Source organism: Schistocerca cancellata, chromosome 6 (assembly GCF_023864275.1).
Source record: "Schistocerca cancellata isolate TAMUIC-IGC-003103 chromosome 6, iqSchCanc2.1, whole genome shotgun sequence".
NCBI lineage: Eukaryota > Metazoa > Arthropoda > Insecta > Orthoptera > Acrididae > Schistocerca > Schistocerca cancellata.
In genome coordinates this window covers 333,697,157-333,714,292 of record NC_064631.1, presented here as the reverse complement: position 1 = coordinate 333,714,292, position 17,136 = coordinate 333,697,157, and the positions used below count along the sequence as shown (strand labels likewise).

The window sequence follows — 17,136 nt, the reverse complement described above, 5'->3', positions numbered from 1 at the left end:
TTGAAATTTATTATCATGGCGTTCAATATTAAACTTCCGCTGACCAGCGAGAATACTGTCACATATTATACATTTCGAATTTTCACGTTTTTGCACAAAGAAAAAATGATTCTCCCATTCCTTTTTAAAAGATAGCAAATCTCCACTTCGCCGTTTCCTTCATTCACTCTGCATTTTTTGGTTCTTGAAATAAAACGTTCACCACATAGTGGTCGCTTCGCTTAAACGTCCACAGCTAGCCTGGTACTAAACTTCCGCAACCTGCCAGCTGTCACCACTGTCCCATTCAACGATTGCACGCGAGCAGCACACGTGCAGCGCTGTGTGCTCATGAGCCGCGTGCAACGTTTGCCCGCCCCTGATATAGGTGATCATTTTTTGTGCATGCTGTAGGAGATTGGAATAATAGAGAATTGTGACGGTGGTTTGATGAACCCTCTGCCAGGCACTTGAATGTGATTTGCAGAGTATCCATGTAGATGTAGACTATACTAGCTTTAGGACTACCACTTTTTGTTGTTAAATTTGTGATTGTGCTTAGTCGTGCAGGAAGAATGTGACCATGTTGCTAATCAATAGTACTACATGATTGGTGTATTGGCCACTAAATAAGCCACCAGCTGTTAAACCAGTGAATTTATTTTATGCATTTAGAGTAGAATCTGTCCTTAGATTGTCAGGAACATAGTGATCAGATGTGTAAAGGAGTATGTGACAGTCAACACTGTCTGACAGCTTTGTAATGTACATTCTTTATATACGTGATAAGAATGATGTTGATGACAATGCATCAAATAGTCACTTGTCTATAGCTGGTGGCATGTTATTTAGTGACCAACACAATACTTGTGCAGTATTCCCATTGATCACATGCCCATCCATCCATCCATCCATCCATCCAGCAGTGCTTTCTCGTCTAGTTGGAGGCTCGTCAGTGACAAACTTTTTGTGGACCATGACCTGTCTTTTCTTAGCAATGGTTTCCCTTGTCATTTTACTGCTGCCTATGGCACTTTCTCTGCCATTGATCTTTTTGCTTACTCCTCTATCCTTCTCCCTTCCTTCCTCTCACAAATCACAACACTACTACTTCTGTGACAGACTACTTCCCATTTAATCTTAAGCAGCACCCATCTTATTACTCCTAAACATCTTTGCACCAAGGCCCAATACTTAAGAGCAAATGGGTATGTTGAGAATGCTTCTTCCCTTTCCCACATTCTTCTGTCCCTTTGTCGCGGCTGAGGGCTACACTCAGCACCCTCAAAGTTTGTCAGCAGGAGTCTTCCATGCCGTGCTCCCCCTGCGGGTCCGGGGGTTGGAATAGGCCCGAAGTATTCCTGTCTGTTGTAAGAAGTGACTAAGGAGTCATGCACCTTTTGGCCTTTGTTATGGTCCCCTGTATGGTTTGACCTCCATTTTTCTAAATTTTCCTGAAGAACGAGCCAATTGGGGAAGGGTGCCTTACATGGTGCATCATGTTCATTGTGCATAGAGATTCTAGCCCATTTTCTCGTCTTGGAATTGCAGTCCTGCTCATTGTCCATCTCTTGACTGAGGACACCTTCCTGGGTGCGTTTTCCTCCACTCGCTATGCAGTGTCATTGTGTGCGCCATCGATGACCATGGAATTCTTTGCACCTCATATCCAGCATGGTAGCCAGTCCATTAAGGTGGGGCTGCCATGTATCCTATTAGTTGCAGCCTCCTGACTGCAGAGGGGTTGCTCTGCTGATGTCTGCGCCGTAAACTCCCTACATATGCCATGGAGTAGATAACCATCTCCCAGGGGCATTGGGACGCCTGGCAATGGCCACCCTGCCAGGTGGCTCTTGATGAGGCTGGGTGGCGCCTGTGGGGAGGGCCACTAATCAGAGTGGGTGACATCAAGGAGGATGATGCACAATGAAGTGTACCACATAATCACTTGCAAATGATCAAATGCCAGCAGTCTATAAGCATTCAGTCTCAGTACAATGCAACGTGCACAAACCTGTACTGCCCTTCTCCCCCCCCCCCCCACACACACACACATCCTGCCCTTCTCCCCCCCCCCCCACACACACATCCTGCCCTTCTCCCCCCCACACTCACACACACCTATCCTACCCTTCTCTCCCCCCCTCCCCCCCCCACACACACACCTATCCTACCCTTCTCTCCCCCCCTCCCCCCCCCACACACACACCTATCCTACCCTTCTCTCCCCCCCTCCCCCCCCCACACACACACCTACCTGTCCTGCCCTTCTCCCCCCCCACACACCTGTCCTGCCCTTCTCCCCCCCCACACACCTGTCCTGCCCTTCTCCCCCCCACACACCTGTCCTGCCCTTCTCCCCCCCCACACACCTGTCCTGCCCTTCTCCCCCCCCACACACCTGTCCTGCCCTTCTCCCCCCCACACACCTGTCCTGCCCTTCTCCCCCCCCACACACCTGTCCTGCCCTTCTCCCCCCCACACACCTGTCCTGCCCTTCTCCCCCCCACACACCTGTCCTGCCCTTCTCCCCCCCCCACACACCTGTCCTGCCCTTCTCCCCCCCCCACACACCTGTCCTGCCCTTCTCCCCCCCCCACACACCTGTCCTGCCCTTCTCCCCCCCCCACACACCTGTCCTGCCCTTCTCCCCCCCCCCACACACCTGTCCTGCCCTTCTCCCCCCCCCCCACACACCTGTCCTGCCCTTCTCCCCCCCACACACCTGTCCTGCCCTTCTCCCCCCCACACACCTGTCCTGCCCTTCTCCCCCCCACACACACCTGTCCTGCCCTTCTCCCCCCCCCCACACACCTGTCCTGCCCTTCTCCCCCCCCACACACCTGTCCTGCCCTTCTCCCCCCCCCACACACCTGTCCTGCCCTTCTCCCCCCCCCCACACACCTGTCCTGCCCTTCTCCCCCCCACACACCTGTCCTGCCCTTCTCCCCCCCACACACCTGTCCTGCCCTTCTCCCCCCCACACACCTGTCCTGCCCTTCTCCCCCCCACACACCTGTCCTGCCCTTCTCCCCCCCACACACCTGTCCTGCCCTTCTCCCCCCCACACACCTGTCCTGCCCTTCTCCCCCCCACACACCTGTCCTGCCCTTCTCCCCCCCACACACCTGTCCTGCCCTTCTCCCCCCCACACACCTGTCCTGCCCTTCTCCCCCCCACACACCTGTCCTGCCCTTCTCCCCCCCACACACCTGTCCTGCCCTTCTCCCCCCCACACACCTGTCCTGCCCTTCTCCCCCCCCACACACCTGTCCTGCCCTTCTCCCCCCCACACACCTGTCCTGCCCTTCTCCCCCCCACACACCTGTCCTGCCCTTCTCCCCCCCACACACCTGTCCTGCCCTTCTCCCCCCCACACACCTGTCCTGCCCTTCTCCCCCCCCACACACACACCTGTCCTGCCCTTCTCCCCCCCCACACACACACCTGTCCTGCCCTTCTCCCCCCCCACACACACACCTGTCCTGCCCTTCTCCCCCCCCACACACACACCTGTCCTGCCCTTCTCCCCCCCCACACACACACCTGTCCTGCCCTTCTCCCCCCCCACACACACACCTGTCCTGCCCTTCTCCCCCCCCACACACACACCTGTCCTGCCCTTCTCCCCCCCCACACACACACCTGTCCTGCCCTTCTCCCCCCCCACACACACACCTGTCCTGCCCTTCTCCCCCCCCACACACACACCTGTCCTGCCCTTCTCCCCCCCCACACACACACCTGTCCTGCCCTTCTCTCCCCCCCCCCCCCACACACCTGTCCTGCCCTTCTCTCCCCCCCCCACACACACCTGTCATGCCCTTCTCTCCCCCCCCCCACACACACCTGTCATGCCCTTCTCTCCCCCCCCCCCACACACACCTGTCATGCCCTTCTCTCCCCCCCCACACACACCTGTCATGCCCTTCTCTCCCCCCCCCCCCACACACCTGTCATGCCCTTCTCTCCCCCCCCCCCACACACCTGTCATGCCCTTCTCTCCCCCCCCCCACACACCTGTCATGCCCTTCTCTCCCCCCCCCCACACACCTGTCATGCCCTTCTCTCCCCCCCCACACACACCTGTCATGCCCTTCTCTCCCCCCCCACACACACCTGTCATGCCCTTCTCTCCCCCCCCCCCCCCCACACACACACACACACACACACGTCCTGCCCCTCTCCGCCCCCCCCCCACACACCCGTCCTGCCCTTCTCTCCGTCCGCCGCTCGTGGTGTCGCGGTAGCACGGGGTCCCGGGTTCGATTCCCGGCGGGGCCAGGGATTTTCACCTGCCTCGAGATGACTGGGTGTTTGTGTTGTCCTCATCATTTCATCATCATCCAGGAAAGTGGCGAAATTGGACTGAGCAAAGGTTGGGACATTGTACGGGCGCTGATAACCACGCAGGTGAGCGCCCCACAAACCAAACATCATCATCTCTGCCCTTCTCCGCCCCCCCCCCCACACACACCCGTCCTGCCCTTCTCCGCCCCCCCCCCCACACACACACACACACACACACACACACACACACACACACACACACACACACACACACACACACACACACACACACACACACCCGTCCTGCCCTTTCCCCCCCCCCCACACACACACACACTCCCGTCCTGCCCTCCCCCCCCCACACACACACCTGTCCTGCCCTCCCCTCCTGCTCTCCTCCCCCTCCCCTCCCCTCCTGCTCTCCTCCCTTTCCCCTCCCCTCCTGCTCTCCTCCCTTTCCCCTCCCCTCCTGCTCTCCTCCCCCTCCCTCCTGCTCTCCTCCCCCTCCCCTCCTGCTCTCCTCCCCCTCCCCTCCTGCTCTCCTCCCCCTCCCCTCCTGCTCTCCTCCCCCTCCCCTCCTGCTCTCCTCCCCCTCCCCACCCCTCCTGCCCTTCAGCTGCCCTCTCCCCTTCTGCCCCCTTCCCCCGTCCCTACCCCCCTTCCCCCGTCCCTACCCCCCTTCCCCCGTCCCTACCCCCCTTCCCCGTCCCTACCCCCCTTCCCCCGTCCCTACCCCCCTTCCCCCGTCCCTACCCCCTTCCCCCGTCCCTACCCCCCTTCCCCCGTCCCTACCCCCCTTCCCCCGTCCCTACCCCCCTTCCCCCGTCCCTACCCCCCTTCCCCCGTCCCTACCCCCCTTCCCCCGTCCCTACCCCCCTTCCCCCGTCCCTACCCCCTTCCCCCGTCCCTACCCCCCTTCCCCCGTCCCTACCCCCCTTCCCCCGTCCCTACCCCCCTTCCCCCGTCCCTACCCCCCTTCCCCCGTCCCTACCCCCCTTCCCCCGTCCCTACCCCCCTTCCCCCGTCCCTACCCCCCTTCCCCCGTCCCTACCCCCCTTCCCCGTCCCTACCCCCCTTCCCCCGTCCCTACCCCCCTTCCCCCGTCCCTACCCCCCCTTCCCCCGTCCCTACCCCCCCTTCCCCGTCCCTACCCCCCCCTTCACCCGTCCCTACCCCCCCCCTTCACCCGTCCCTACCCCCCCCCTTCACCCGTCCCTACCCCCCCCTTCACCCGTCCCTACCCCCCCCTTCACCCGTCCCTACCCCCCCCTTCACCCGTCCCTACCCCCCCCTTCACCCGTCCCTACCCCCCCCTTCACCCGTCCCTACCCCCCCCTTCACCCGTCCCTACCCCCCCTTCACCCGTCCCTACCCCCCCTTCACCCGTCCCTACCCCGCCCTTCACCCGTCCCTACCCCGCCCTTCACCCGTCCCTACCCCGCCCTTCACCCGTCCCTACCCCGCCCTTCACCCGTCCCTACCCCGCCCTTCACCCGTCCCTACCCCGCCCTTCACCCGTCCCTACCCCGCCCTTCACCCGTCCCTACCCCGCCCTTCACCCGTCCCTACCCCGCCCTTCACCCGTCCCTACCCCGCCCTTCACCCGTCCCTACCCCGCCCTTCACCCGTCCCTACCCCGCCCTTCACCCGTCCCTACCCCGCCCTTCACCCGTCCCTACCCCGCCCTTCACCCGTCCCCCCGTCCCCCCCCCCTTCCCCGTCCCTACCCCCCCCACCCTTCCCCCGTCCCTACCCCCCCCCACCCTTCCCCCGTCCCTACCCCCCCTTTCTTTCCTTCACCAGGTTTATTTTGTCCTCTTTTTTTGGGATGGCCTGTGTCGGCTTTCCGGAACTACCACCCACTCCCCGGTATTTGGACTGACTGTGGTGGGAAAAATCATATTTGACACTGTGAGTGTACTTTGCAGAGGTTTCAAGCTCCACCCACTACCATCCTGCCTGCCTGCCTTCCTTCCTTCCTTCCTCGGAAACAGGTGGAGGAGGCTCATGCAGTCTCTTTCCTCTCCTTGAATCGAGAATGCTTCAATACTCATTTTTACTGTGAGGGAGCTAAAGTGTGCTCTGTCCTCATCAAAGTCTTGTGCTCCTGGGCTTGATACAATCCACGTCCTCATGCTGCAGAATCTTCCTCCTGTGGGGAAAATGCTTTCTCCTCGATACCTAAAATCATATTTGGACTGACGGTAGCCTCACACCGAAGTGTGGCAAATACACCATTATTCCCCTACCTAAGCCTGATAAAGATAAATCTGTTCCTTCCAGCTATCGTCCAATTTCCCTTACCAGCAGCATTTGTAAGGTAATGGAATACATGGCCAATGGTAGATTAGTGTGGTGGCTGGAGTCGCACCATCTTCTCACTAATGATCAATGTGGCTTCCGAAAGCACCACTCCGCAGTTGATCATCTCGTCACCCTGCCGACATTCATAATGAATAATTTTCTTTGATTTGGAGAAAGCCTATGAGACCTGTTGGCGAACAGGCATTCTACATACTATGCACACGTAGGGCCTCCGCGGTAGTTTTCCCACTTTCATTTGGGAATTTTTTAACGGACAGTTTTCCGGGTACGTGTGGAGTTCCTCCTTATCCACACCACACCTGTTCACAGGAGAGTGGGGTGCCTCAGGGCTCTGTATTCAGTGTTGTCCTCTTTGCCATAGCCATCAACCTCGTTATAGACTGCCTTTCTGCCTCTTTTCGTGGACGACTTTGCTATTTATTGCAGCTCCCAGCTGACGTGTGTCTGCTACCAAATCCGTTTGCGTCAACTTCTTGCAGTACAAGGTGTTTCTTCCACTGTCCTTGCACCCGGGGCCGAAATGCTCTCCCGTTCGTGGATGCAACGAAGTTCTTAGGGCTTATGTTTGATAGGAAACTCAGTTGGTCTCCCACGTGTCCTACCTGGCTGCATGCTGCACCTGGTCCCTCAGTGTCCTTCGTGTATTGAGTGGTACCTCTTGAGGGCTGACCAGACTCTCCTTCGCCGCTGTGGATCTCTTGTCCGCTCCAAGTTGGATTATGGATGCATTGTCTACTCCTCTGCACGGCCTTGTATCTTACGCTGTCTAAATACACCATTTGGGGCTCCGCTTTGCCACTGGTGCCTTCCATACCACCCCTGGCGAGTCCCTAAGCAGAAGCCGGTGAACTACCAATGTCATACCGGCGCGACATCCTGCTCAGTAGGTATGCGTGTCTGCTTCCTTCCTGCCAGGCCACCCAACCTTTGACCCTTTTTTTGATGACATTCTTGACCACCAGTACGAGATGTAAATGTTTTCTCTGTGGCCTCCTTGCGTTCGCTTCCGTCAGCAGCTGCAGTTCACACTTCCTGCCACTTTCCGAATGAGGGCAGCCCTTCACCACCTTGCCTTCAGACACAGGTTTGCGTTCATTTTGACCTCAGTTCGTTCCTGAAGGATTTGACTCCCGAGCTGACCTATTTCTCGAACTTCGCTCACAAATTGCCAATAGCATACTCTTCTACACTGATGCTTCAAAGTCCGCCCATGGCATTGACCGTGCTTTTGTCACCGGGACTGATAAGTTTCAGTACTGGATTCACGACCAGTGCACAATTTTTACAGCAGAACTTCTTGCCCTCTTATCAGGTTGCTCACTACATCCATTGTGTGATCTGCTCTGACTCCCTCAGTGCTCTTGAGAGTCTAAAATGATCCTGATCCAGTACACCCCTTCGTCCATTTGATCTGGGACTGCTTCCATTTGTTCCCAGATGGGGGAGCCCAAGTGATGTCCATATGGGTTCCTGGCCATGTTAGTTTTCCTGGGAAAGATGCTGCTGATGATGCAGCCAAGGCCGCCGTCCATTTGTCGGCCTGCCTCTTACTCTGTTCCCTGACAAGATATTTGTACTTTTATCCCTCAGTGTATCACGTTACTTTGCCGTCTCATGATCACATCATCCTCCAGTGGAAAGGTCGCGGTTTCTTCCACCACCTGGCTGAGCTTCAGCAATTGGTAAGCTTTACACCTGCTTTCTGCATTGCACTCCAGGAAACCTGGTTCCCGGCAACGCGGACCCCTGCCCTTCGTGGCTACAAGGGATATTACAAGAACTGTAGAACTACAGTAGTGTCAGGTGGTGTTTGCATTTGTCCTGAACTCGGTATGTAGTGAACCTGTGCCCCTTCAAACTCCTCTTAAATCTGTGGCTGTCAGGATACAGACAACACAGGAGATAACTGTCTGCTGTGAATATCTCCCTCCAGATGGTGCGCTTCCCCTGAACATATTGGCTGCACTGATTGATCAACTCCCTAAACCTTTACTACTTTGGGGAGATTTTAACACCCATAACCCCTTGTGGGGTAGCACCATGCTTACTGGCCATGGCAGAGATTTCGCAAAATTACTGTCCCAACTCTACCTCTGCCTCTTAAATACTGGGCTGCCACACATTTGAATGTGGCTCATAGTAGTTACTCTGCCATTGATTTATCAATTTGCAGCCCAGGACTTCTCCAACTATCCACTAGAGAGCACATGACTACCTGTGTGGTAGTGACCACTTCCCCCATCTTCCTGTCACTGCCACGGTGTCATGCCCAGATGCCTACCCTTATGGGCTTTAAAAAAGGCAGACTTGTTTTTGGTTACCAGACCCCAACAGGTGTCCCTGGAATTACCATTGATGGCTTGTTATCTACCGACGCAAATGCAATTGCCGAGCACTTTGCTGAGGATCTCAAAAGGCGGATGGAAGAGTGTCCTCTCATTCACTACATGACACAGTGACCCCTATGACCCTTCATTTACAGAGTTGGAGCTCCTCAGTGGCCTTGCACAGTGCTCCAACACAGCTCTTGGGCCAGATAGGATCCATAGTCAGATGCTTAAACATCTCTCATCTGACAAGTGACATTTCCTTGTTACCTTCAACCGGATCTGGTGCAATGGTGTCTTTCCATACCAATGGTGGGGGAGCACCATCATACCAGTGCTCAGACCTGGCAAAAACCTGCTTGATGTGGATAGCTATTGGCCTATCAGCCTCATCAATGTCCTTTGCGAGCTGCTAGAATGTGTAGTGTGTTGACGGTTATGTTGGGTCCTGGAATCACGTGGCCTACTGGCTCCATGCCAGGGCGGTTTCTGCTAGGGTCACTCTTGTGTCCGTAATGTGCCATCCGAACAGCCTCTTTGAGATGCAAACACCTTGATTTACGAGAAGCTTATGACACCACCATGCAACATCATATTGTTGCCACATTATACAAGTGGGGGTGTCGGAGGCCCGCACTCATTTTTGATCCAAATTTCCTGTTGCTCCGTACTTTGTGTGTCCAAGTTGGTGCCTCCTAGGGTTCCCCCCCCATATCCTGGTCCTGCAGGGCTCTGTATTGTGTGTATCTCTGTTTTTAGTAGCCGTTAATGGTCCAGCAGCAGCTGTAGGGCCGTCGGTCTCACCTTCTCTGTATGTAGACGACTTCAGAATTTCATACTGCTCCACCAGTATTGGTGTTGCTGAGTGGTGCCTACAGGGAGCTATCCACAAGGCACAGTCATGGGCTCCAGCCCACGGTTTCCAGTTTTCAGCTGTAAAGTCTTGGGTTATGCACTTCTGTTGGCCTAGTACGATTCATCCAGAACCAAACTTTATCTTAATGACGATCCACTCACTTTAGTGGACACACATCGATTCTTAGGACTGGCTTTTGTCACCCGATTGACTTGGCTTCCTCACCTTTGTCAGCTTAAGTGGAAGTGCTGGCAGCACCTCAATACTCTCCACTGCCTGAGCAACACCAACTGGGGTGCAGATTGCTCTATGCTGCTGCTCCTGCTCCAGAGTCCTCCTTCAATCCCGCCTTGACTATGGGAGTGTAGTTTATAGTTCAGTGGCACCCTTAGCGTTGCGGTTACTTCACCCAGTGCACCAGTGTGGTGTTAGACTAGTGATGGGAGCTTTTAGGATGAGTCTAGTGACCTGTGTCCTGGTGGAGGCTGGAGTCCCTCCATTGAAGGTTAGGCGTGCACAACTGCTCACCAGGTACATTGCACACATTTGTAGTTCCCTTGCACATCCAAATTACCATCTCCTTTTCCCACCCACGGCAGTTTATCCTCCCACATCAGTGGCCCAGGTCAGGGTTTACAGTTGCACTTAGTGTCTCATCCCTTCTATCCGAACTGGAATCCATGGCCTTTACCACCTATACTTGAGGTCCATTCATGTATACCTCCATGGTGTGTAGCTTCACCTGGACCTCACACATGGCCTTAAGGACTCAGTTAACCCCACAGCTCACAGCTGCCCCTACTTGTCAATTCTTGACATATACCGAGGCTATGAAGTGGTTTACACAGATGGCTCAATGGCTGATGGTAATGTCGGCTTCGTGTTTGTCCATGGAGGACATATTGAACAGCATTCCTTGCCCGATGGCAGCAGTGTTTTCACTGCCGAGCTGGTGGCTATATCTCGTGCTCTTGAGCACATCTGTTCATGCCCAGGCTAGTCATTTCTCCTGTGTACTGACTCCTTGAGAAGCCTTCAAGCTATCATATCGACCAGTGCTACCCTCGTCATAGTTTGGTAGTGACCATATGGGAGTCCAACTCTGCCCTGGAATGGTCCAGTTGTTCAGTGGTGTTTGTCTGAACTCCAGGTCATGTCGGAATCCCAGGTAACAAACTTGCTGACAGGCTGGCCAAACAGGCTGCATGGAAATTGCTTATGAAGATTGGCTTCTCTGAACCTGACCTGCGTTCTGTCTTACGCCGCAAGGCTTTGGGAGATGGAATGGCATAACAGTATGCACAACAAACTCACTCTCATGAAGGAGACTACGAATGTGTGGAAGTCCTCCATGCGAGCCTATCGCAGGGAGTAAGTTGTCCTCTGCCGGCTCCGCATTGGCCATACATGGCTAACGCATATTTACCACCTCTGTCGTGAGGACTCGCTTCTGTGTCGCTGTGGCTCAGAGTGACGGTCATCCACCTCGTGCTGGACTGCCCACTTTCCGCCGCTCTGTGGCGGACTTTTAACTTTCTCAGCACTCTATTTTCGGTGTTGGTCGACAATACCTCAACAGCAGATTTAGTTTTAAATTTTATCTGTGAGGGTGCTTTTTATCGTACGATCTAAGGGTGGGCTTCTTGCCTTCTCTCGGAGGTTGTCACCCTCCCTGCATTTTAAGTCTCGCACTTTCTTTGCATTTGTTTATCTTGATGGTCACCTTTTCCCTACATGTGTTCAACGCGCTATGTCTTTTTGGGGTGGACATTTTAGTGTGTTGCAGTGAGTCTGGCTCATCCTCTTTTATTATTGTTGTCAGCCAGCCCAGACCACATGCTCTATGGTTTTAATACGTTCTTCTACTTTTCTTTGTGGTGTATGTTTTCCCCATTTTTGTTTGTTCCATTAGTTTTCTTTTTAGGTGTGGTTTTGGGTGTTTTTGTTCCTTGAGCCTTGCTTGTGTCAGGAAAAAGCTACTGATGACCCTGCAGTTTGGTCCCTTTATACCACAAACAAACCAATCCATGCCGGGCCTTGCTCTTCCAGGTGGCGTCTGTACCAATCCATCAGGTCTTGCAGAACACATAGTGACTCATTCGGCAACAGCAGCAGTGAGCCTCCTAACCAGTTGCCTTCCTCCTCCAGAGACAGTGGGCTGAAGCTTTCCTCCTATGTTTTACCCCTTGTCAGGAGGAATCCAACAATAAAACTTTTACTGGATGAGAATTAATTCTGATTCTATCTTCTTAAGATTCAGCCCTAGGTACTGATTCCATCCATGAGTTGCTTCAACACCTCAGTCCTCCACAACGACAATATCTTATCCGGGTGTTTAGCAGTATAGTGGTGCCTGACCTAAAGTTTGACGCTGTCATCTCTTGATAGCTACTGGCCAGTCAGTCTGGCCAGTGTCCACTTAAAGTTACTAAATTGATGGTGGCTAGTTGGCTCTATTGGGTCCCCAAATCTCGGGACCTTTTATCTCCTTGCCAGGATGACTTTCAGGAGGGAGGTCTCATATCGACCATCTGCTTCAATTGAAAACCACATATAGGCGCGCCTTTTCTCAGTACTGCCGCCTTTTCAGTTTCCTTCAATCTTTACTTAATGCTCAAATGCCTCACTTAGTGTACTTCTGGTGCAAGCACATGTGTTAAAACCAGAAGTGTAATGTAGATTTTGTATAATGTAATGCAATTGGATGCTGTGACTGGAGTAGTTGGCAATTTGTGGTTGCATGAGAAATTGTATAGCAACAATGTTTTAAGAGATTGGAACCTTGGGTAATTCGAGAATTTTGTAGAATTTGACAGTTGTTTCAGAGGTTGAAGGGTGATTGAAGAAAATTCTGGTTGATACAAGGAAAATATTAGTGATACCAGTATATATTCATAGTTATGTCTTAAGAATAATTATTGTATTGCCGGACTTAATTTCTGGTGTTCAAATTCCAGAACCAGCAGGTGAACCATATTGAATAGGCTGTGCCATGAGAATAGAAGTGCCCAACTGTAAATATCTGTATAAAGCCCAAATTTAAAACCAGAAGTGTAATGTAGATTTTGTATAATGTAATGCAATACTAGTTTTACACACACACACACACACACACACACACACACACACACACACACACACACACGAAGCCAGACAGCTACATTCCAGCCTGGATTTTCCATTATTTATTATTGTTATTATTATAACAGTTGTGTCCCTATTGTGATAGTGCTAATAAACAGTGCTTCTGTTTCTAGACAAACTTGCTGCTTTATGGCCATTCCTCGGCATATGTGCTGAAGTGTTTGTACTGTGTGCCATTATCTTGATCTATGAGAAGAAGCGCAATAAGGCGGAACTTGAAGAAAGTGACACAGATAACAGTCCAGAGCAGTAAGTAAAAATGCTGTTTGAAAACATTTATTCTGTGGCATATTTCCAAAATAATGTAAAGGCATCTTATTCAATCTTTTTGAGTCCAGTAGTTTGTGCATAGATTGATTGACCAGATTGTCACCAAACAAAATGGATTTTGAACAGGCAGGTAATGGTGTGCCGATGGGGTTATTGGATTGTGTGTTGAATCTGTAGAAACAACTGCAAATTAGTCTTATCATGTAAGACAGTGGTTCTTACGTTGTGGTTTTGGGTGTCTCATTACAAATTTGTCAAGAACACTATAGGCTGATAGCGGGATAATTAGTAGAGGACATGGACCTGGCAGGCTTCTGTGCCCACCTGCAGCCACTGACAAATTCATTGCCTTTGGCCCCAGCACTTGCCTCTGTAGGTCTGTGAAGGCATGTCTTTGGGTTCCTTTGAACAGGTAGGATACTATCCATGATGTACAAAGGACTTCCTTTGGGATCGCAAAAAGCTTGTCGGTGTTGCTTAAAAGATGATACTGTTACTTGGTTGATAAACAATAATTGACTTTTTATTTAAAACTGCTAGTATTTCTATTGCTGTAGAGTTGAAAGTTAAGTTAGTTCAGTTATTTTTACATAAAGTTTCTTGAATGATCTAGTTAATATCCGTGTAAAAGTTTCGTAGTAATGTCTTACACTGGAGATTACAAAAGGAAGCACCATATTTGGAGCTCACTATTCTCGACTGGAAGTTATTCAACTTTTGTAGCTAGAAAACTCTTTAAACATGTAGTTATGTTGCAGATCAATTCCTCTGTTTGCTTCTCATCAAAAGGTACTTATTTTTGTATCTAAATAGTTTCATTCATGGTAAATGCAATATTGACTTCTCTCCATTTGTTGCAGGAAAAACACACCTGACCATGGGAAGGATTCAATCAGGCATAGAAAGTGAACAATGCCAGAAGGCATAACTGTTACCTTTTTGTTGTTCTTAATAAAGTTTTTAACAATGTATTAATGTTTTGGTGACCTGAGTGTGTGTTCTCCGTTTGAAAAATAGAACTCAGAAAGAGAACATTCATTTGAGTCATAAAAATTCACAAAATAATATACCATAAAACACAACATTGTTTGTACTTAATTCCAGTGTTGCACTTTTATACTCTTTAATATTTTATGTAATGGGTTATTGTTATGGACAATCAGGAACTGTAAAGTAGTTTACTGATTGTTCAAGTAAGAAATGTTGATACAGACATTTATATCTGCAATCTGCTACAGTTGACTCCATACAATGCACATTCAAATTGGTTACAAAAAGATGCCAACAAGAATACTTCCATTAAGTAACAAATGTAGATAGCAACAAAGTTTATAACATGGCATTTTAAGAAACAGTTTGTATGTAGTTGTTGAAATATGTGCCCATATGTGCTGTGGCCTCCTGATTGAGGAAAGCTGATATATATAAATATATTATATATATTTCTATGCAGTACATAATTTATTTGTGCCTTTCACTTGTTTAAGTGGCACTGTCCTTGTTGGTCTCATGTTTAACTGCCATATTTGACTGGACATATTGTAAATATTCATTGATGAGTGGAACAAAGACAGTTAAATTAACTAGTTAATACTTTTTATGATGTCATTAATGCAGTGTTTGCTGCTATTTATATATATTTACATATAGTCATCTTCAACAGTTTCATTACTGGGAACCATAGTCATACAAATCACAATTTAATGTAGCCTAATGATATGTAAATATTTTTTGTTATAATGTGATATAAAATATTTTAATCTCACCAGGAATGTGATAATTGCTGTGAACGTCAGTCTGCGAACTTGGTGCAGTTCCTGTAATAAATCCTGGAGATCATATATTGGCCACCTACAAGTGGTACTGCTTAAAATTTCAGGTTCACGTAAAATCGGAGGAAGGATATTTTGGCAAGTTACTTGTCATTGTCCTAGTGCCTCATGTAGCAGTCTCATCTTATTATAGTACATGCTTTTTGTAGATGTGATGAGATCTGAATTTAAAAGCAATAGGTTATACAGTGAAGAAATTTGTATTCTGACTGGTGTACCCATGGAGAGTGAGCATTTGCTAACATTGTTAAAGTGTGCAAGTTTTTATTGAACCAAATTCTGATGTGTGAAAATTTTAAAAATTGCAGTTCTGGTAGAATTGCTAGGTTTCTTATAGAAATCTTTGTAATGTTAGTGAGAAACTGAAGTAAGGAAAGTGACATCTCATTGCCTTTGCTTAAAACTTGAATATAATAAATTGGTCATGTAAGTGTAGATCTTGACACTAGAACACTCCCAGCTTTATTACATAATATAAATTTTAGGAGGACCATGTTTCACAAACTTGCTTGCTTTTTAAAGCATCTCCAGGTAGCTAAATTATGAACTATGACATCTAAAGTGATGATACATGGATAGGTGAACAGTATTGATACTAATATAGCTGCAGTGTGAAATTGTGTTATAAAAGTGTTTATTTCTTGTGAATGTCAAGATACTTTATTTTGTTACAAAATAAAGGGCTATCAATATGTGTGGGGTCAGGTAACAAGCCTCAAACTGTTGTGGGATTTTGTTTGTGTTTAAAGAACTTTTATGCTCGTGTGATTCATAGTTGTTGATAGAAGTTGGTTACTGAATTTGGTAATCCACTTTCTTATTGGATTCCTCAGTTGGAAGGTCAGCTTGTGCCCTTGTACCTCATTTTGTTAAAGCTGTGTGAATCCTTTCAGATGCAGAAGATTCCACATCGGAGATTTATTAACTTATATTGTATGCTATTGTTACACAAATAAACTGGTTACTTAAAAACATGATCATGTAAATTTGTGTATGCTTGGGTACATGTGTGCAAGTTGTTGTTGATTTACTTCGCAGCAAATATACGGCTGGTGTCAATATCATGCTGGCAGATCCCAGCTTTGTTGTGGTTGTGGGACTAAAATAATAAAGTTGGCAAACATTATACTCAGCAATGAAACTACTAAGTGCACTTGAAGTTTAGAGGCAATTTAGATCCTCTTAAGCTTTCATATGACATAAGCCTTAAAATTGAAATTGTTCATTAAACTTTAAAGCATCTGCATACTAGTTATTAAACTGAAGAAATAAACTGGAATTCATGAAAATAACAAAGCCTGGTGTGATTGGTACAAAAATGTGCTATAATGTAAGGTGCCATTAAGAATATTTATTGAATTTTTTTATTACAGGTGTTGCAAAAAGGTTTATAGTGTCCTTGCCCTTTTATCCAAAAAAAGTCTAACAAACATCTAACATGTTTTTAGTTAAATGGTTGGGAAAATGTTCTCAACTGTGCTCAATGAGGTGGTGTAGTGGTTAAGTCACAAGACTTCCTTGGAAGGACAGTTTTTTTAAATTCCCTTTTGGCCAGCCAGACAGTTTCTCAGTTTTCCGTGCAGTGCTAAAGGCAAATGTCATTCCTTCGAAAAAGACAGCCAGTTTCATTCTCGGCACCAACTGTGTTCAGTGACCTCACCATTGATGTGACATTAAACCATAATCTCTCTTGTTACAGTTGGAACTGTTTGAGCCCTGGAAAAGATGAATGTAATTACAAATGGCATTGGGTGTATACGTCCTTTGTAATTGAGGGAATACAATAATTCATGTCAAATATTATTTACTCGTAAGAACTACTTCTGCAGTTAATGAGGCATTTTCCTCACTGGTTTTATTGCCTTTGCAAAACGCAATTGGCACTACTTCAGCTTTCTAGATGAGTTTCGCCCTGTATCCTCTTTCATCTGTTCTTCCTGCTCTCCCGTTCCCACGAGTTCTTTTGCCAGTTTATGTATGAACTTTTCCATTTCTTGTTCATTACTATTTTGTAGATGAGACACATTTATTGTCACCATGTAAAAGATCATATAGAAGATATCAACCATACATTGAACAGTGTAATCACAGTATGAAGAATATAGATTGTAGG

At 49.2% G+C, this 17,136-nt stretch overlaps 1 protein-coding gene across 3 annotated transcripts in view; it reads left to right on the top strand.

The window, feature by feature from the left end:
• LOC126088564 (basigin) overlaps nt 1-15,997 on the top strand; it is a 72,654-nt gene extending 56,657 nt beyond the window's left edge. For all 3 annotated transcript variants that reach the window (XM_049906754.1, XM_049906752.1, XM_049906755.1), the window contains 2 exons: nt 13,035-13,170; nt 14,052-15,997. In XM_049906754.1, coding sequence (XP_049762711.1) covers nt 13,035-13,170; nt 14,052-14,100 — 185 coding nt within the window. In that variant the 3' untranslated portion in view covers nt 14,101-15,997. The remainder of the gene's footprint in view (nt 1-13,034; nt 13,171-14,051) is intronic.
• The last annotated feature ends 1,139 nt before the right edge of the window (nt 15,998-17,136 follow it).